The 22,769-nt window shown below is 39.8% G+C and overlaps 1 protein-coding gene across 3 annotated transcripts in view; it reads right to left on the bottom strand.

Moving 5' to 3' along the window:
- Nucleotides 1-22,769, bottom strand: part of DISP1 (dispatched RND transporter family member 1) — a 220,626-nt gene that overhangs the window by 37,445 nt on the left and 160,412 nt on the right. For all 3 annotated transcript variants that reach the window (XM_018060190.1, XM_013970119.2, XM_005690504.3), the window contains exon 2: nucleotides 20,110-20,635. In XM_018060190.1, coding sequence (XP_017915679.1) covers nucleotides 20,110-20,635 — 526 coding nt within the window. The remainder of the gene's footprint in view (nucleotides 1-20,109; nucleotides 20,636-22,769) is intronic.

Below are 22,769 nucleotides of genomic sequence, written 5' to 3'. Positions count from 1 at the left end.
AAAATCCTGAGGATGATAGCATGGAGTGCGACATTTAGACTAGAAAATATGATTTAGGTGCAAAGAAAATATTATACCTAAAATGTGGAACATCTATTTCTTACTCCTAGCCTGTCCAAGTATCTGTTGTGTGTCCCCCTGTGAGTGTATGCTCAATTGCTCAGTTGTGTCTGACTCTTTGCGATCCCATGGACTGTAGCCCACCAGGCTTCTCTGTCCATGGAATTTTCCAGGCAAGAATACTGGAGTGGGTTGCCATTTCTTCCTCCAGGGAATATTCCTGACCCAGGGATCAAACACACATCTCCTGCATCTCCCTCATTGGCAGGCAGATTCCTTTACTACTGTGCCATCTGGGTGTCCCCCTGTGAGTGGACCTGTAACAAACAGATGGGAGAAATCAAGCGGGATTCTTCCTTGGGGTCTGCACAAGGTATTGCTGTGAATATGTCCTTTCTGTGATCTAAAAAGGACTTGGAAAGCCTGGGGCAAGTCATCTGTGCTTCTCATGACTGTGATCTATGATCTGTGCCATCTTAGCTCTGTGGTTTCAAGGATGAATCTGCACAGTGTTTACTATATAGCTCAGTTCAGTTCAGTTCAGTTCGGTCACTCAGTCATGCCTGACTCTTTGTGACCCCATGGACTGTAGCACGCCAAGCTTCCCTGTCCATCACCAACTCCTGGAGCTTGCTCAAACTCATGTCCATTGAATCAGTGAAGCCATCCAACTATGTAGCTAGCACTCAGTAACTGTTTCTTGAAGTACTGCTAGAAAAAATCAGTAAAAACAAAAACAAAATTCTCTCTTACATTTGAGCAGCACATAGATGTGACTAAGAAGACAGGCTCCACAATCAGACAGACCAGGACTCAATTCCAGGCTCTACTGCTTATCACTAACTATTTAACTGATCTTTTAAACACTATTAAATTTTTTCTAACCATAGTTTCTTCATCTATAAAATGGAAATGACAATAATAGCTCTGAATTCCTTGAGTCGTTTTCAGGATTAAATCAGAGAGTACGTGGAAAATATAGCACCATGTCTGGTGTATAGTAAGGGTTCAGTAAAATCATTAATACTGTTACTGTAAATTTAATTGAGACTATATGCTATTAATGTCCATTTTCTTCACCAAATACAGGTACAACACATGACCAGATCAGTTCCAATTCACAATTTAAAAAAATTCTTTACATTCAGAGACTATTATTCATTATTTTGGAATATTTTAGAATATTTGTAATAATAATAAAACTTACTATTAAAAATTCTTTGAAAGATTATTTTATAAAATTACACAAAAGAGACACTCATGTGATAGCAGAATAAGAAATTAAATGCAGTCTAAATTGCAATGTTGGTGAGGAACTAAATATTCTTAATTGCTTACATGACCAGTCAGATATAGTCAAGTACTCCAGTAATATAGAAACAATTTACAGGTAATTATATTTCCATGCACAGCCTACATCTGTAGGTGAGAAAAGGAGATACACCTCTTCAAAATGTTCTTCGTCTCTTCCCATTTTGAAACTGTGATGAAACACGTATAATGTTCGGCTTAGGTGTACTCTATAATATAAATTTTACAGACTATTCAGTGACGAATCGTTTTTCTTTTAAATCACGGTTTTTAAACAGAACATCTGAGATTAGTTATTTTAAATAATGAAAAAAATTAATTTCTAAACTATGAGATATTAAAATCAGACTTACACCCATGTTGAATTTCTCTCTCAAGATATATCTAGACCCCTGACTATGACCATTCCTACCTTCAATAATAAATGTCTACACTTTGAATATAAAAATGTATGTTGTTTTGATAACTGACAGGAACATGCCAGCCAAAGGCAGAAGAAATGTCCATGGATTATAGGCAATCCTACAGCTGAATTTCCTTTGCCATCTTTCACCTCCTTCTATTGCTTAAGCCATCGGCGGCTATTGTTTAGCTAAGAAAAACTTACCTCCAATTTAGCTGTTAAATAATTTTCCATTTTCTCCCTAGGGACATTAGGAATACCTCAGAGATATGATAAAAAATTGCTGTGAACAATGATAAAAATGTGCATTTCCACATATTTATAAACCCACATGCTAACTTTACTAAACTTGCTGGTAAAGACAACTATCTGATATTTAAGGAAGTTAGTCCAATGGGAAAACTGACAGGCAAAACTGGCCACTCACTGGATCTACTAGACGTCACTTCAATTAGTGATTGAGACTGGTAGCCCACAAAGGCATTTCTGTGTGATGTTCATAAGAAAAATATGCTTTGTACATAATGTACAATATTCCCTGTCTGTCCCACTCAGACTCAAAACCCTATAAAGCTGGAACGAATCAGACTTTCATGTAACAGCTTGAGTTCCAATTTAAGTTAAAAAGAAATTTTTCTCTTATTAGTAGAGCCTGACCCTAATAAGCAAGAAAGAAATTTTGTTTTTTCCCAAGTTATTGCAATAAATAAGAAAAGAACTGTGTTATACGGATCTGGGTGTGAACAGGGAGGGGGGTAATTTCCTCTTATATAATTAAATAATTATTTCTTCTTAAAAAGGTGAAATTCTAGGCCTGGCAGATCAGTCGTCAAAGGGCAGCTATTCTGCCGTTCATTGAAAGAAGAGGGAAGCAGAGCATGGGAAATTCATTTTGAGATACATTTTGCCTTTGCCACTTTCAAATACATTTTGTCCCTGTAGTACTGGAGGCCAGAATTTCACTTGGTTCTGGTCCTATACAATGCACACCCCAAAAGGAATCTAAGAATGATTTTAAAAGAAATAGTTTAAAACAATGAGCATTCTGAAAAAGACAACTGGTTAAAAATATTTTTTAACAGTTGAAAAGTATCTTTGCTTAAAAGAAACATTCTTCCTCAGCCCATGAAGTTAAATTTGCATAGTTTAGCTGGAGTTATAAACTGAACAGCCCCATGTGTTACATTTTAAAGTTATACTAAATTATAAAGCACTTGCCCTTAAACTCAAGACTTTCCGTGCCAGACTTGCTGTAAGCCCTGAAACAAAACATGCTAAATGAGAGTATAGTATATACTTTTCTTAATAAGATGTGAATAATAATCACTAATAGCAGATCCAAGAAAAGCTCATAAGAAAGCCAGAAAAATCTTATTAAATTTAACTAACTTAAGAGGTTGGAATGCTGGAATGAAGTTTAAAATCCTCAAGCCAAAATACTCACCAGATACTAATGCTGCTCACTCAGAATTCTGAGCTTTGGGAGATGGAGGTCACGGGTAAGGAGGTTAAAAAAAAAATTAATACAATTTGGAGCTCAAGGTAGGGTTTAATTCTGCATTAGAGGGAGACCTTTTAACAATCAAATGATACATTTAAATAAATCTCTCCTGGGGACAGCTTTACAATGAAGTCGTTTCAGTTTCTGGTAGCCAATGACAGAGAGCTAAAAACAAAGACCCAGAATATTTAGTGTTGACCAGGACCAAAAAAATTATCTGAGTCTAGTTTCCAACTACATATTAACATAAATGGAAATGGAGAAACAATCATTGATCAGATTTCTGTTTAAGCTTCTAAAGTGCAGGGGGAAAAATCTGATACAGTAATCTCATTCACTGAGATCTGTCACCTTCTTCCTGACCAGGGCTAGAAGATTCCTCCTCCCTGAGCTACCCTTCCTTCCCCCACAAAACACACTCCATCCCTTTAAAGGGACTTTCAATGTCAGGCCAAGGAGTTTGGGGAAACCATGGAAGATTTCTGAGCACAGCGGTGACATAATGAAAGCAGTGTTTCAGGGAGAGGGAGGTGGGCAGATTCAAGTGCCCACAGGCACAGAAAGAGGGTCTGAAGGAATGAATGTGTTAACTGTCCATCCTTGCTTCTCAGTAGACACACAAAATAGTGTTTAGAAACAGTAAATTCCTCACATTCCTGTAGAAAGCATCATGTTTGAATCTCAAGCTATTTGATAACCATCAGAGCCCTGTACCGTTCAAATGGGGAAAAGAAATTGATTTAACTAAACCAACAACTTAGCAAATTCACAGACTAAAGCATCAAATCTGACCCTGTGTCCTCTCGTTTTATTCTAAGTCATAAAATACATAGGGACCAAAAAAAGTCCAGACTATTATTTAGGAATTTATGTTTCATCCGTCAGTTCTATAATCTGCTGATTGCTTATAAACTCACGTTTACTAGATGTGCAAATATCCTGAAGGTGGCGAGAGCTGAGCAAACAGAAAGGTTATTCTGGGCTGATGCTGACTCTCCCTGGGCACAGAGTCTCCTGGGCCCCGCCCTGTCTTTCTCAAAAGAGCTCTAGAATTATTTATGAAAGAGGCTTAGGAGCCACTGTGGGAGTGAACTGGGTCTCTACCTTTCCTTTCTTTTTTAAAACATTAATTTATTTTTTTATTGAAGGGATAATTGCTTTACAGAATTTTGTTGTTTTCTGTCGAACCTCAACATGAATCAGCCACAAGTGTACATATATCCCTTCCTTTCCGAACTTCCCTCCCATCTCTCTCCCCATCCCACCCCTCTAGATTGATACAGAACCCCTGTTTGAGTTTCCTTAGCCATATAGCAAATTCCCGCTGGCTATCTATTTAGGGTCTTTCCTCATAGCTCAGTCAGTAAAGAATATGCCTGCAATGCAGGAGACTCAGGTTCGATTCCTGGGTCGGGAAGATCCTCTGGAGAAGGAAATGGCTACCCACTCCAGTATTCTTGCCTGGAGAATCCCATTGACAGAGAAACCTTGCAGGCTACAATCCACGGGATAGCAAGAGTTGGACATGACTTAGTGACTAAACCATCTATTTCATATATAGTACTGTAAGTTTCCATGTTACTCTTTCCACACGTCTCACCTTCTCCTCCCCTCTCTCCATGTCCATAAGTCTATTCTCTTTGTTTCTCCACTGTTGCCCTGTAAATAAATTCTTCAGTAGCATTTTTCTAGATTCCATATATATGCGTTAGAATATGATATTTATCTCTTTCTGACTTACGTCACTCAGTATACAGATTTTAGGTTCATCCACCTCATTAGAACTGACTCAAAGGCACTCCTTTCTATGGCTGAGTAATATTCCATCATGTGTATGTACCACAACTTCTTTATCCATTCATCAGTCAATGGACATCTTGGTTGCTTCCATGTTCTAGCTATTGTAAATAGTGATGCAATGAACAGTGGGATACATGTGTCTTTTTCAATTTTGGTTTCCTCATGGTATATGCCTAGGAGTGGGATTGCTGGGTCATATGGTGGTTTTATTCCTAGTTTTTAAGGAATCTCCATACCATGTTCCATAGTGGCTGTATCAATTTACATTCCCACCAACAATGCAAGAGCATTCCCTTTTTTCCACACCCTCTCCAGCATTTATTGTTTGTAGACTTTTTGATGATGGCCATTCTGACTGGTGTGAGGTGATAGCTCACTGTAGTTTTGATTTGCATTTCTCTAATGATGAGTTGGTGATGGACAGGGAGGTCTGGTGTGCTGCGATTCATGGGGTCGCAAAGAGTCGGACACGACTGAGCGACTGAACTGAACTGAACTGAATGATGAGGAAGGTTGAGCATCTTTTCATGTGTTTGCTAGCCATCTGTATGTCTTCTTTGGAGAAATGTCTGTTTAGGGCTTTCTCCCACTTTTTGATTGGGCTGTTTGTTTTTCTGGTATTGAGTTGTATGAGCTACTTATATATTTTGGAAATTAATCCTTTGTTAGTTCTTTCATTTGCTACTATTTTAGCCCATTCTGAGAGATGTCTTTTCACCTTGCTTATAGTTTCCTTTGCTGAGCAAAAGCTTTTAAGTTTAATTAGGTCCCACTTGTTTACTTTTGTTTTCATTTCTGTTACTCTAGAAGGTGGGTCATAGAGGATCTTGCTTTGATTTATGTCATTGAGTGTTCTGCCTATGTTTTCCTCTAAGAGTTTTATGGTTTCTAGTCTTACATTCAAGTCTTTAATCAATTTTGAATTTATCTTTGTGTATGGTGTTAGAAAGTGTTCTAATTTCATTCTTTTACATGTAGCTGTCCAGTTTTCCCAGCACCATTTATTGAAGAGACTGTCTTTGCCCCACTGTATATTCTTGCCTCCTTTGTCAAAAATAAGGTACCCATGGGTACATGGGTTTATTTCTGGGCTTTCTATCTTGTTCCATTGGTTTATATTTCTGTTTTTGTGCCAGTACCATACTGTCTTGATGACTGTAGCTTTGTAGTATAATCTGAAGTCAGGAAGGTTGATTCCTCCAGCTCTATTCTTCTTTCTCAAGACTGCTTTGGCTATTCGGGGTCTTTTGTGTTACCATATGAATTGTGAAATTTTTTGTTCTACTTCTGTGAAAAATGCCATTGGTAATTTGATAGGGATTGCATTAAATCTGCAGATTGCATTTGGTAGTACAGTCATTTTTACAGCATTGATTCTTTCTACCCAGGAACATGGAATATCTCTCCATCTGTTTATGTCATCTTTGATTTCTTTCATTAGTGTCTTAAATAGAGGTAGATGAAGAAGATCTATATATATTAAAGCTTAATTGCAAGGGGAAAAGAACAGTAGAAAAAGCAAAGAAAGGAATAAATGCAGAGAAAATAATAATAGGTTTAAAAAAATAAAATTTAAAAAAAGAGAAAAGAAGAAAAAAAAAAAAGGAAAATTCCACAAAACTGCAAAAGCCCAATGTAGAGGCAGAGGTTTATAATAGCAATAAAAAATGTGGCTGAGAAAAAAAAGAAATAAAAAAACAAGACTCAAAAGCTTAATTAGATTTCATAGTGCCAATAACTGACAACTACAACAGAGGGGGGGAAAAAAGGAAAAACAGAAAAAAAAATCCAAAAGAATCTATAGAACAAGTCAAAACATAAGAATAATAAACGTTTTTCTTGAGTCACTGCTGTCAAGAGCCCTTTCCCTTGCTGGGAGTTATAGGCCACCTCTCCTCACTAGGATGCCCTCCAACACTATGCTGATCTCCAGACCTGTTGTGGGGGTAGCTCAGATTCTAATCTGGTCCTACTCCTGTGTGTTCTTGCCTCCAATGTCCACAGCTATCAGAACTAGTGTGTTTTCTTTTGTGGGAATGCTCAATGGCCTTTTATATATTCCATAGAGTCTGCCTAGTTGATTGTGTGGATTTAACCTGCAGCTTGTACAGCTGGTGGGAAGGTTTTGGGTCTTCTTCCTTAGCCACGCTTCCCCTGGGTTTCAACTGTGGTTTTATTTCCACCTCTGCATGTGGGTCGTCCACTGGGGTTTGCTCCTCAGTCTGCCCTGGAGGATGGAGGTTTGCCCCTGTGAGGGCCAGGTGTGGAGGTGGTACAGCTGCTTGGGTCCCAGGGGTTCTGGCAGCACCAGATACTCAGGAGGTTGGTGGCTGGGGCAGCAGGAAATATAGTGCTCTAGAAGGGTATGGCGACCAGTACTGGCCAATATGCTCCAGTATGCTTGCCTGGAGAGCCCCCTTCCCTGACAGAAAAGCCAGGCAGGCCACAGTCTATAGGGTTGCAAAGAGTTGGACACGACTGAAGTGATCCTGCACGCATAGAGGCAAGATTTTTTTTGCCTGTGGCAGCTCTGCCCCAGTGAGAGTTGAGTGTGAAGGTTGTGCAGCTGCTTGGCTTGCGGGTATCCTTGCGGCGCCAAGTGTGCAGGGACATGGACTGCCTCTGCCCCAGGAGTTATAACCCTATCAGAGTCTTTTTTCTAGCCTCTTGGAGTTGGCAAACAGAAGGCCTCTTTGGCTAGTCTTTCTCGGTAGCTCTGACCATTCAGGCACTTAGGGTTCCTTAGGGGTCCTTCTCTATTGTTTGGCAAGTCAGGCACATAGAGGGATCCCCCTGGCTGGGGTCCTTCTCTGTAGATCTGTGGTGCATCAGGCACTTAAAGGGGCCCCCTGGGTAGGGTCCTGCTCTGTAGTTCGGTGAGTCAGGCCTTCGATGGGCCAGCCTCTCTATTGTTGAGCTTCAGATGCTGGTGTATGGGGAAAGAGAGGCTATGGTGATGGCTCCACCCCCTACACGTGACTCAGCAGTATTGCCTTGCTTCCATGGCTGCCTGGCTTTCCTCCACAGGCATTTCCCACCACAATCTCCTCTCTCACATCCTCTCGATCTGTCTCTCTGCAGTCAGCAGCAGCCCTCGACCTGGGATTGCTCCTCAATCCCTAAACTCCGGCTCCCAGTCACTGCACCTTCCAGGGGACCTGCATCCCTGTCCTGGGTAAGTTTGGTTGCGGCAAGGACTGTCTGATTCTCATTCCATTTAGGCTGCCACAGATCAGCTGTTTCACTCTCAGCCTTAAATGTTTCACCTCTGACTCAGACAATTGCCCTGATGTGGGGATAGGACCCCTGCCTCAGTTCCCCCACTCACCAAGGACAGGTCAAGTGCTACTAACCCTCCTGTTTTCCCCCCTAGTTCCTTTGTCCTACCAAGTTTTGTGTGGTTCTATGTATTCTTTCCACTGGTCAGGTACTCCTGTCTGCTCTCAGCTGGTGCTCTGCATGCACTTCTGTGTCTGAAGGTGAATCCTGATGCATCCGTGGAGAGAGATGTACTCCACATCCACCTGCTCCTCTGCCATCTTGTTCTACCTTTCCTTTCTTAATTCTTCATGAATGAGGCTGTAAGCTTTAAGTTAGAAACCAATGCATTGAGGGGGGATTTAAAGGACAGGAGGTGATATCCCCCCAAAGAGACTTGACAATTAATAAAATAGGGTCTTTAAGGGAACAAAATGTTTTAAACCTTTCGCCACTGTGTGGGAAATATCTTATTCCAGGAGACCAATGCGTCTGATTTTCATTATCAAAGTAAAACATCATAAAATCAAGCTCCGCATAAGAAGGACTTGCCTGGTGTTCAATTATTTATTCATTTCACTCAACAATTTCCAAGTCTTCGCTAAATGCTAGGCATCTTGGTAGCTGGTACCCAAAGGCAGTACTAAAGAAATAGTTCAACAAACGAGCCTAAGGAAATATCAGTGCATCAAACGTATCAGAACTATAGACATCACTACACATAAAGTACTCAGATACTTCCCAAGTCCTTTATGTTGACTCCACAACATTCAGAATCCACTGTTTCAGTGGAGCAGTCTTTGACAAACTATAGCCTATTGTTATCCAAAGGTCAAATGAAATAAGCCCAGTGGTCACAGTGTGCCGCCCCCTCTGGGCTCTTCCCCAGACAGAGGACGCTGCTTGCCAGGCTGCCCTCACACTTGCTCCCACTCTCATCTCCTCCCAGCCGCCTTTCCCATATTTTGGGCAACTGGTCTCCTGTCTTATTTTTGAAAGACTTTGCATCTCCCAAGGCTGCTTCTCTAAGCTACCTTATGACTCCACCTTCCTCTTTGCGACTCACATAAGCCTCTAAACTCTGATTCTGGTTTCCAGAGACTGTGGTTTTTGTTGCTGCTGTTGTTGTTTAGTCATTCACTTGTCTCTGACTCTTTGCGACCCTATGGACTGTAGCCTGCTAGGCATGGGATTTTCCAGGCAAAAATACTGGAGTTGGTTGCCACTTCCTCCTCCAGGGGACCTTCCTGACCCAGGGATCAAACCCCACTCTCTGGGTCTCCTGCATAGCAGGCAGATTCTTTACTGCTGAACCACTGGGGGAAGCCAGTGGTTTACTTCTGCCCCAGTCTCTCTATTAAATAATAAACGGCTTGATGGCAGTGTTCAATCTGGCTTTGTGAGGTTTTTTACAAATTTAAGCTTTATCAACTTTTCACAACTAAAAAAAAAGATGCCCTGAGAATTGGGGGCAGGAGGGAGACAGTAGTAAGTCATTCAATAAATATTTGAGTTCCAAATATGTCCCAGACTAGGCTGTATTTCAAACTCTAAAATGCTAAGCAGCCGACTCTCTGGTTTGTGTTTTTTAAGATACAATTTTGTAGAATAAATTTTGCTGAAAAGACCACAACATAGTATAGTAATAAAAATTTTCCTATAGATGTTAAGTTCTTTCCTTTTTAAGATGTTTTCTACACCTTTCTTTTTAAAATTTACTGATTTATTTTTGGTTGCGGTCAGTCTTCCTTGTCACACGCAGGCTTTCTCTAGTTTCAGTGAATGGAGGCTGCTCTGCATTGTGGTGTGTGAGCTGCTCACTGCAGTGGCTTCTCTTGTGGTGGAGCCTGGGCTCTAGGCATGAGAGCTTCAGCAGTTGCAGTGCATGGGCTCAGCAGTTGAGGATCGTGGGTTCTACAGCACTGGCTCAGAGTTGCGACACACGGACTTAACTGCTCTGTGGCACGCAGTATCTTCCCGGCCCAGGGATCAAACCAGTGTCCCCTGCATTGCAAGGTGGACTCCCACCCACTGGACCACCAGGGAAGCCCTAGAAAGTCTCTTAAATTACACCTAACAATCCACTTAAGTCTGGAAAGAAGATTTAGTAGTACAGTTGGTTCTTTCCTGCAATTAGAGATGTAACAGATTCATAACAATATCTTTTATGTTTTGCTGTTTGCTAAATATTTTACCTTTTTAAACTTTTTTTTTTAATGAAAAAGAAAAAATTGAACCACTCCTCTTTTTCTTCAGTTTCTAGAATCTGCTAAACAAGTAGGAACACTATAGAAAGGGGGCAATTGGAGAATACATTTGCTTCATTCCAAAATGTTATATTAATTAATTTTAAGAAATAAAGAGGGTATTGTTTCCTGACATTTATTATTAAAGTAAAAGATGACCAAGGCTCATATTTTGAAATGTATTACAGACTGTGCAATGCATTCCATGAGGCATAGCACACTCTAAAATCGGTTCATTTATAGTATATACACGTCTCTAAAAGACGTCTTACTAATAAAATAGGCCTTTACTCAATTTGACTGCCAAACTGACTTACTTTGGCAAGGAAGCTTGGAACATTTTAAATTTTACAAACATTATCCTGTTTTAAAAAGTTAATTTTGACTACTTTAAGGAATGTAAAAATAAACCTTGGTTTCAGTGAAATCAAGATTAAATCCTACCAGACTTCTAAAATTAACTGTCATAATCAGATTATACAATTAGTATAAAGTATAAAGGCTCTGAGTCTTGGGGTTGGAGAGGCCCATTTATTCTCAACAACTCCCCTTTCCTCTTCCAAAAGGCAACTTAGTGACCACCTTTCCCATTTGCTCTTTCCTGTAGGTTGATGGGGTAAAAAAAGGTACACAATTCATAAATGGAAGTGAAAAGCAACACATCAGGTATTTATTTAAATTGAGATTCAATAATAACCTGATTTCTGAAACAATATTAACAAAAATAAGTACACAAAGCAAAGAACAACAATGACAAAAACTTAAGGGAAGAAAATGAAAGGAACAAAAGCAGAAAGAGAAGAGAAAGGAGACTAATAATCTGGTTCTAGGCACTAGGCTTGGTTCTAGGGCTTCCCTAATGGCTCAACTTTAAAGAATCCACCTGCAGTGCAGGACACACAGGAGACGCAGGTTCCATCCCTGGGTTGGGAAGACCCCTTGGAGGAAATGGCAACCCACCCCAATATTCTTGCCTGGAGCATTCCATGGACAGAGGAGCCGGGTGGGCTACAGTCCACGGGGTCACAAAGAATCAGACACGACTGAGTGATTAAGCACACAGGCACTGTTACTCCCATTTTTATAGAGACAGAAACGAAAGCTGAGAGAGATGTAATATTTACTGAAGAGCACAAAGCTATTCAATGGTAGAGCCAGGATTCAAACAGGGCACCTCTTCTAAAGTCTATGCTTTTCCCACCTCACGTCGTACAGGAAAGAAAGGAAGAAGGATTGAGCGAAGAAAAACGAGAGCTGTAATGTAGTAGCCATGATTACTCCTAGAGGCTAGCTGTACTTGCTTATCTACTTTTCAGGAAAACTTTGTTTTTTGTATTTTAAATCCACGAATAGAAAGTGCAGGCAACTATAAATTCAATACACTGGCACTTTTGCCTCCAGATTGATCTGTAGTAGTTTTTATTAGACATTAACTGTGGCTTCTAGAAGATGTAGAAGGATATTGCTGACCTGCTACATTAAAAATAATAATAATAATAATATGGAGCTTTAGACTTTCAGATTTTTGGAGAAAGGGAATTTTATCTTTTGTCATTTCCTTGTTATAAACAAAATGCAAGCAACCATACTCCAATGAATTAGAATTATGTTGACCAAAAAGGGTATTCACTGTCAAATACTGCTGTTACTCTACATCGTACATGTTCCACTTGTTGCCATAGAGGTTAAAAAGGGATTCCAGTTGCTTTAACAGAGTCAAGAAAGATAGTTTTCCAATAAAAGTTTTCTGCAATGATGGATGTGTTCTATATCTGTGCTGTCCGATATGGTGGCTACCATATGTGGCTACTGAGCACTTGCAAGGTGCCCAGTGTGACTGAAGAGCTGAATTGATGATCCTAAACAAAGACACCTGCCTTGCAGTCCTGGCCAGGTTATAATTTGTAGCAATTGTATATAAAGACAAATGACTGTTTAGCTATTAGTGGTGCTAGTGGTAAATAACCCACCTGCCAATGCAGGAGACATAAGAGACGCGGATTTGATCCCCAGATTGGGAAGATCCCCCGGAGAAGGGCACAGCAATCCACGCCAGTATTCTTGCCTGGAGAATCCCATGGACAGAGGAACCTGGGCTACAGTCCATAGCGTCACAAAGACTCAGACACAAGTGAAGCAGCTTAGCACACCTGCACACAATCTCCCAATGGTAAGAGAGGAAAAGAGGGGAAAATGAATTTATAAAACAGTAGACAGTCTCGTTCTCCTTTTTTGTTAATATATAAACCCTGCTTGTGTCTCTGTAAAAGCACTGATATTTAACTTCTGTGCTCCAGAGAACAGAGCAGCTCTGCAGTCAATATTTGTTGATCAAAAAGGGCTGTCTATCTGAGGTCAACTCATGCTAAAATCTGAGCATCTTACCCTGTCCGCATTACCTCTACATCTTGGAAATTGGGACCCGTGCTTGCAGTTTTTACCCCTGTCTTCAGCAATTAACACTTAGTATTTATTAAATACCTACTAAATAAGTGAGTAACTAACCTTGAAATTTCTCCACTCATTGCTCCAACATCTCAGAAAAGCCATTTGAGCTGAGTCTGGTGATCTGGGCAAATCAGAGACTCCAGGATCTGTGTCAATGCCAAGTTCATGCTACATTGCTGATGAAGTGTTCAGAGGGACTTTCGGTTCAAATTTCCTAGCTAACTAAAATAACATCATTGGCAGGCTTAGGGAAGGGGGAGGGTGGAGTGTTGCAGGCCAGGTGCAGCAAAGTAAGACCCTTCGGAAAATGGTGCTCAGGTCTATAATTTAACCCTGGACGTTATGATACAACATACACAAAGGAACCACATTCCAAGTGGTAGATTCTATCTCTTTTAACCAAATACAAGAATTCTCAGGTCTTACTTTTTAGGAAAAATTGTTCCCTTCAGAGAAAGTAACTAGTGTCCTAAGGGGAAACAAAAAGAAAACCTCGGAGAAAAGCGAGTCTGAAATTGGAAAACTAATAAAGAACTCAAGGAGAAAGGAAATATAGGTTACAAAAATTATATAGTCACAATGTATGCAGAGGTAGGGACAATGTTTGTTTAACCTTTCAGGGGCTGAACTAATGGTAGGGTTCCATGGTCCCCCTCTGTGCCAAGTCTTCTTAACTCGGTATAGCCCTAATTCCTCCAGAGTGCCATGGGGAACATTCAAAGTGACCATCTGTCTATGAAATCACCCTCAGAGAAATAAAAATGCATTTGGCAGGCACCCAAAACTATCACAGGTTCCCTACCATGATAACGAGTTTATTGGTCATTGCCAAGTATCCTTTATGCAGCCCTCTGTGAACATCAGGAACATTTTTTGCAACACCAAATTAAAAGGTAAGTATAGTTTAGATTAGAAATCTTGTATGCTATTTTTGGATGCAGAACTCTGTATTAATTGTCATAATACCATTGCCCTTTCACTTTAATATAGCAATAAGAAGATTCCCAAATGAATCATTCAAAACTTTGCTTCAACGAGCACACATGGAATGTGACTGGCTCCTGAGAGGTTTTTCCAGAGCTTTGAGGATAAAGAGCAGATCATTACCAGGCAGCCTTTTAGAGGACTTGACTGTACTCAGGATGTAAAATTAGGAAAAGCTGTCCCTCCTGACAGTACAAATGATCCCTTCACCCCGGCCATCCTGTTCTCCTTACTCTTCCTTACGTAGGCTTTTATTTTTGTACGCTTTCCCCTTCCAGGCTTCCCCACCACCTTCTGTGTTCTGCACTATGCAGGCAGTCCCTTCATCATTCCCGGTCACCCTTCAAGGGTCACTCAAGCTCTCTCTTGTCAGACTGTCCCTAACTTTATCAACCTACAGGGATCCTTCCCACTTCTGAACTCCTGAATGCTTTATCGTTTCTACTGCAAGCTAAACTTCTCATTATTATCAAACTTATCTTACTCTTTAATTCCCCTGGTGGGTACTGATAATCAACTAGGTTTAGGACTTGTGGATATAGGCTCTGTCTCATGGTAGGGAGAGACTACTATCTGCCTTTTCAAAATTCTCAGTGTTCTCTGATAGAGGAATGGATAAAGAAGATGTGGTACGTATATACAATGGAATATTACTCAGCCATTAAAAATGAGATAATACCATTTGCAGCAACATGGATGGACCTAGAGACAGTCATACTGCGTGAAGTAAGTCAGAGAAGCAGAAATATCATATGACATCCCTTATATGTAGACTTTAAAAAGAGATGATACAAATGAACTTCTTTACAAAACAGAAACAGACTCACAGACTTTGAGAATGAAACTATGGTTGCCAGGAGGCAAGGATGGGGCATAGTTAGGGAAACTGGTATAAACATGTACACACTGCTATATTTAAAATAGATAACCAACAAGGACCTACTGTATAGCACATGGAACTCTGCTCAATATTATGGATGGGAGGGGAGTCTGGGGGAGAATCAATACATGTATATGTATGGCTGAGTCCCTTCGCGGTTCACCTGAAACAATCATATCATTGTTAATCGGCTATACCCCAATACAAAATAAAAAAGTTTAAAAAAAATAATCCTGAGTGTTCTCAATTAGTCATATTATCAGCTGATTGATGGGCATGAGGATAGGAATCTATACATGAAAAAGCCAGAAGCTTTAAAACAAGATTAAGTTGAACTACTTAATATGTGGTGATAAATAGAATCAAAAGAGAATATACTACATGTGACCCTTGCAATGATCTTAATCAGTCAGATGATTAACAGATAATTTTAAAAACAGCAAAAACACACACACGAGTGATTGACTATAATGAATCTCTTAGAAAGATTTATTACAGCTTAGAGAATTAAGAAACAATGAAAGAGAACCCACTGTAGTACAGAAGGTGGGCAAAAGAGAAATGAGAATATGAGCAACTGAAAGGAGGTGGCAAATGACCTGGGATAAAATTATATTTTCTATTTGATTGGCTTTTTAAGACATTCTATGTGGCTTAAGTACTTTATAAACAAATAGCAACTTTAAAATACCAACCAGGTAGGTGCATTTGTAGGTGCAAAAAGGAATAGCAATTGAACATATCTGGGATCTTCCATCTATATATAATTTTACTACAAGGCTGACAACCTTTAAGATAATCTTAAAGTGATGCGAACATTCTATACTATTATCAAGTCAGAAGTACATCCCAAACATTAATTTAATATTTCATTAAGTATTTGAGAGTATCAATTTTTAAAAAAGCAACATGCAAGAAATCACAAAAAGAAAATAAAAAGATTTAGAGAATCTGCATTCCTGGTAGAGGAACAGCATCTAGAATCTTTGTTCTAATAACTATCCTAAAAGTGTTGGGTAGAGTAACTAATAAAAGGCAGCAAAGTATCACACAACATCCTCATTTTCAGCATTTCCTAGTTAGACCCATCCTGTGTACTCTATCCCACACTGTCCTGCTCTTACATAGTAGCTATATCCACATCCACATTTGTTTCGGTGGATGTCTTCCTGATTTGGGAAGGACAGACACAGCACCTGGCTTAGTGCCTTGTCCATAGTACAATGCTGCAAATACATGCACGCTGGGCTGAGTCTAAATGCTCGTTTTCATCCTACGACCACCTCCAATAGTTTCGTTACCCTCAGTGAAATTGTCACGTGTAACTCAGCATCCTTATTCTTTCAAGAAAGCTCAAAGGACAGTACTCTTCCACTGTTACTACCCACTCTCGACGCCAGAAGCTTTGCTTGCTAAGCCTTCTATCCTCCCCATTTTAGTGACTGGCATCCCCATCTACCTGCTTAGTTGCTCAAACCAGAACACGGCAAGTTAGTTGTGATTCTTTCTCTTCCTCCCCCATAACCAGTGGTTCACCAAACCTAGTAGATTCTACCTCATAAATCTTCCTAGCGTGAAATTATTTCTAAATCCGGGATGAAGTCATCACCTTCTCTCACGTGCAAAAAGGCTTCTAAAGGTCTTTCTCTCTACGACAGTCTACTGACCCAGTTCAATCTACTCGCCACAATGCAGGTTACAGACTTCTCTAAAATATGAATCTGAATTATTTTCTGCTTAAAAATCTATAATGTCACACCCATTAGTATGGCTATTATAAAACAATTAAAAACAAACAGAAAAGAACAAGTGTTGGCAAGGATGTGCACAGCAGCTGTGGAAACAGTGTAGCGGATTCTCAAGAAGTTAAACATGGAATTACCACATGATCCAGTAATTAACTTCTGGGTATGTAACCAAAAGAAGTGGAAGCAGGAACTCAAACAGGTATCTGTTCACCCATGTTCAGAGCAGCACTGTTCACAATTCAAGTGTCCACTGACAGATACGTGGATGAAAACAATGTGGTATATACATACAATGGAGTATTAATCAGCCTTTCCAAAGGAGAAAATTTTGATACGTGCTACGACTTGGATGAACCTTGAGGTGATGCTAAGTGAAATCAGTCACAAAGGAACAAATACTGTATGATTCCATTCATTTGAGGTACCTAGAGTGGCCAAATTCATGGAGATAGAAAGTTGAATGGTGGTTGCCAAGGGCTGGGAGGGAAGAAGGGGAAATTATTGTTTAATGGGTATGGAGTTTCAGTTTGGGGAGATGATGGATGTTCTGGAGAAGGGAGAGTGGTGATGGTTGCTCAACAACGCGAATGTACTTAATGCTACTGAACTGCACTCACAGGAATGATTCAAATTATACATTTTATGTTCTGCATATTTTTTTCACAATAAAAAAGTCATGCACACACAAACATCCACACTGCCTCTCACTGGCTCAGGATACCGTCCAGAAATCTCCGGTGATTCACATGCCCCTCAGGATTTAGGCCCAGTATACCCCTCCCCTTGCTAGTACACTTTCTTCTCCGGCGCCTCGTCATACTCAACCATGCTGGAGTTGGGTTCACACTACTTTGTAAGTCTTTACACAGACCATTCCCACTGTCGACCAGACCACCTCTTCTCCATTTGTAACATTTTTCTTTTTCATCCCTTCTTGGCATCTCTTATCACAATAAGAGATAAGAGCTGCCAGTAGCTGCCTGTTTGTTTTCCTGTCTCCGTCCCTACTAGCTTACAGTTTTATGAAGGGAAAAAAAGAGTCTCATCTCATTTGGAATTATGTCTTTGGTGCCTGGCACACATAAATATTCAGTAAATACTACTGATTATATACATGTTAAATACATAAATGTAGCAGATAGGGAAGAATTTCTGGAAGCACATATTTTACAATAAAGTATGTAATATACACAACTGGACACACAACCATTCCTTCACAGGCATCTTAAAAAAAGTCTATGTCTGTTACAAACAGTTCATCAAAAGGTTCAAATTCTTGAGATAGAATTCTTATATGAAAAAAATTTCACATAATATTCCAGTTTCTTCTACAGTTTTGCCTGATGGGCAAATATGGTACTTTTAAAAAGTTAGTTTGTTTTTTTTAATACCATTCTATTTAAAGTCATATGCATATAGGACTTTCATTCCTTTAAAATTAGATCATTGAGAAATGTTAAGTCAGAATCCTGAAAGTACAGATATGTCTGTCATGTTGAAACAATTGGTTTCTTGCCCATTGTTCTACTATTTTGTGACAGTTTTTAAAGGAGGGATCAGCTTCAAAATATCATCTCACATCCTGAAACCATATAATTTATGGTTCTAAAACATCAATATTTATGACCATATAATTTTAAAATTAATCACTTATACTATTTCATTCAAAGTGGAAAGAGTCTGAAACTAGCCATGCTGCGCAATGCTGTCAGGACCAATCTTCTAAGAAATGGCTTTGGTGAGTGCTTTCACCATGGTTCTATAAACTAAAAGACGTCTCACATCTGATAGGAAAAAACTATTCAGCAACTGCAGAAACACGCTGCAGAGGATCCCCATGCCCTCCCTCCCATCCCTTGTCCTTTTCCCAATCTTTCTCTTCCTCTCTTTTCAAAGGACTGAAACCAGATAATCTCAGCAGCATCTAAAACCTGATAAAAGTGAAAAGTATTTATCACTTAATCCCTGTCTGGATGTGATTTTAAAAAAATTGAGATATAACTGACATATAACATTAGTTTCAGGTGTACAACATAATGATTCGATATTTGTATACACAGCAAAATGATCACCACATTACGTTTGCTTACCATCTATTACCACATATTTACAAATTAATTTTCTTGTGATGAGAACTTTTAAGATCTACTGTCTTAGCAACTTTTAACTTTACAATACGGTATTATTAACTATGGTCACCACCCTGTACATTACATCCTCATGACTTATTTATTTTAGAACTGGAAGTCTGTACTCCTTTACTTACAAGTGAATTTGCTATCTGCACACAATGAATTACTACTCAGCAATAAAAAGGGAAAGTAACACACAGAGCAGTTAGGTAGTCTCAAAAATGTTGAGTCAAAATCGTCAGATAGAAAAGCGTACCTATTGTATGATTCTGTTCATATGAAGCTTTAAATCAAACAAAATAATCTATGGTAACAGAACTCAGAACAGTGCTTCTGGTGAAGAGAGAAGGAATGGCTAAGCAGTGGCATAAAGGAACTCTCTGGGGTGACAGAAATGTTTTACATCTGACCGAGGTATGCCTTATACTACTGTATACATTTGTCAAAGCTGATCAAACCATACACTTAAGATATATGCATTTCCCTGTATAAAAATCATACCCTAATTTTAAAAGAGAATGTCCTCTTCTAGCTCTTTTAACAACCAAAAAATATAATTCTTGGTCTCTGTTAAGTACTTAGGATTTTATAAAATATGTTATGATTGCTCACCTGCAGTATGTGTGACTTTAAACTTACTCATGGAAAAAAAAAGCTGGAAAGCATATAACAGAGAAATCACGGCGGGAGATAGGAAGGAGAACTGGCAATGGCAGAGATTTTCTAGTATTTTCAACCTACCAGATCTGAACATGCTTTATTTTACAAAACATATTTTTTTAAAAGTCCTATGCTACAGATTTATAGGTCCTACCTGCTATGAAAGAAATTGTTTCTTTTGTATCATCTCAACATATTACATAATCGGCCAAACGATCTGAATAGAAACTGTGAGTACAGCCTTAATGAAGCACCTGGTTTTATACTTATTTTTCATAAATGTTGATCACTATCAATAGCAGCAAATAAAGACTCCTGTTTAGGCAGCCTCATCACAAATATATCCATCTCCCATGTTTAATAATAGAAATTACTGACAATAAATCTTTTTACTGAACTTTATACTTCAAGGCCTAGCAGGGACACCTAACCAGCTCACCAACAGGAAAATAAGGAAGAGAGGGTTTAACTGACTAAGAAGTCACCAGATAAAACAGATAAAATAATACTTCATTTGCATTTTAACAGCCTTCACACAATCCACAAAGTAAGCAGTTTCATTAATTCCCTTTTCCTGATACATTCTTCTCTCCTCCTTTTGGAGAAATCAACACAAGCAGTCACATTCACATGGAATCAGTCTATGCAAAAGCACAGCAAACCTTGCGGACCACTCACCTGATGTTGGCTATGTGCTGCGGCACATGCTGATGCTGAAAATGGTCAGGCCACGGATGATGCAGGCAGAAGGATGGAGAGGGCTGAAGACAGCACGTTGTCTGATAAACAGGTGAATGGTTTGGACAGAGAGATGCAGAGTACTCTGAGTGTGGCTGCATGCAACACGAGGCCAAAGCAGGAGGTGCTGCAGGGCCAGCCTCGGGATGGCACTCTTGGTGACTGTCATGGGGAGTCAAAGGGTGATGGTATGGGCAAGGATGGCAGCACTGGGGTAACACCGGAGGCGTTCTTTGGTTGTCTAAAGGCAGAAAGGATGATTTAACGGTGCCATTAACTTGCAGGCATCCATTTGGACTCACTTTTGTTCTGGGTGCTTCTTTGGGTGCGAGCTGCTGGGCTGCAGGGTCTCCATCACAGGGGGTGAGGGGAGTAGGCGTGGTAGCACTGGTTGCGATGCTGCCATTGCTCAGAACCATAAAATCGCTGTTTCCGTTGCTCATAGCCATGCTCCAGTTTCCTGACCCTAAGAAAGAAAACAATATAAAATCAACCACTTACAGTCAGACAATTATGTAGAAAAGACGGGAAAAATATTTTTAAATAGCTCTTTGAAAACAAGGGTTCTTGCAGGAGTTGTGAAAGCATTAGGGGAAGGCCTACCACTCGTGCAACAGAACCAGCTGGTAGGTTAGCCCTCCTCTTCTCTCCTCCCAGCCACACCAGGCAGAACCCTCTCCTGTCCCATTGACCACTTCCTCCCTGTGTGCTTAGTTGCTCAGTCATGTCTGACTCTTTGCAACCCCATGGACTATAGCCCGCCAGGCTCCTCTGTCCATGGGGATTCTCCAGGCTAAAATACTGGAGTGGGCTGCCATGCCTTCCTCCCTGCCCCACCTCTTATTTTCAGTATCTATCTATCTTCTCTCCTCATCCTAGATGTGAAAATCATCAGTTAAGAATCAGAACATTTGGGGACTTCCCTGGTGGTCCAGTGGTTGAGAATCCACCTTGCAATGCAGGGGATGTGGGTTCGATCACTGGTTGGGGAATTCCACATGTTGCAGGGCAACTAAATCCATGCGCCTCAACTACTGAACATGCTCTGGAGCCTGCGAGCCACAACTAAGACAATATGTAATCAAATAAATTTAAAAAAAAAAGAATTAGAATATTTTTAGGATGGGGGTGGGGAGGTGGTAGAATAGAGAGGGGATACCAATATCATTCTTTAGCTTTTCAATAATATCATGCTTGAGGTGTTCTGATACAGAAACAACAGGCAAAGTGAAGGGCGAGGGTGATTATTTGTGAGGGCAATTAGTTGTGTGGGTTAAGATAATGTGAATAATCTTAAGAATGTCTTACATCTTTTAAAAATGTCAAGGAAATATGATATTCCGTCTATGTCACTTAGGTCTTAGAATAAAAATAAACAAAAGAAAATAGAAGCTAATCAGCTAAGCTAAGAATTGTGGCCACCAAGATATCAGATGCAAAAGTTTTGTCCCCTAAACCAACAAATATAATGCTAAAAAAATAATAAACTTAAGTTGTCGTGATCTCATTAACTTGTTTTCTATGTTATGTCCTATAGGGTAATATTGCTTGCACATAAGAAAAATAGTACTATGGCTGGGATTTGCTTCAAGTGAGATTTTTAAATTAATTTTTTCCCCTCTATCAAAGGGTCCAGGCCTTAAATATAGAGGAAAAATTAATCTTCAAATTACCAGTAATATTTTTTTCTGCCTGGTCAACAAACAAAAGCAAAAACAACCTTCTTTCTTACTTTACCACCTTCTGACCAACACACATACAAAAGCTGGAAATGCAGTAAGAAAAATGGATCATCAAATGCTATTGGTTCATCAATGCTATTTGACCTATACATGATGCCAAGAATAAAAAAGAAAACCATTGTTTGGCTCACTAACCCTCTGGCATAGCATTCTTCAGAGCAGACAAAACAACTTCAGGAGAAATCTCTCTCCAGTCCCTCGCCACCTCTGGCAGACACACAGGTACCAGAAGAAATCATCACCCATGAGGACGATTCCTATGCATATTTTCACCCAGATTATAAACTACTCAACAGGGACCTTTCTGAGCAGAGAATGCCAGAACAATGCATGTTTCAATCTGAATACTAATACCCAGAAGATAATCTTGGTTGTTGTGGTTGTTCAGTTGCTAAGTCATGTCCAACTCTTTGTGACCCCATGAACTGCAGCACACCAGGCTTCTGTGTCCTTCACTATTTCCCTGAGTTTCCTCAAACTCATGTCCATTGAGTCAGTGATATCATCCAACCATCTCATCCTCTGTTGCCCCCTTCCCCTCTTGCCCTCAATTTTTCCCAGCATCAGGGCTTTTTCCATTGAGTCAGCTCTTTGCATTAGATAGCCAAAAGTATTGCAGCTTCAGCTTCAGCATCAGTTCTTCCAATGAATATTCAGGGTTGATTGCCTTTAGGATTGATTGGTTTGATCTCCTTGCTGTCCAAGGGACCTTCAAGAGTCTTCTCCAGCACCACAGTTCAAAAGCATCAATTCTTTGGTGCTCAGCCTTCTTTATGGTCCAACTCTCAATCCATACATGACCACTGGAAAAACCATAGCTTTGACTAAACAGACCTTTGTTGGCAAAGTGATGTCTCT

The sequence above is a fragment of the Capra hircus genome, chromosome 16 (assembly GCF_001704415.2).
Source record: "Capra hircus breed San Clemente chromosome 16, ASM170441v1, whole genome shotgun sequence".
NCBI lineage: Eukaryota > Metazoa > Chordata > Mammalia > Artiodactyla > Bovidae > Capra > Capra hircus.
This window is presented reverse-complemented; position numbering and strand designations above follow the sequence as displayed.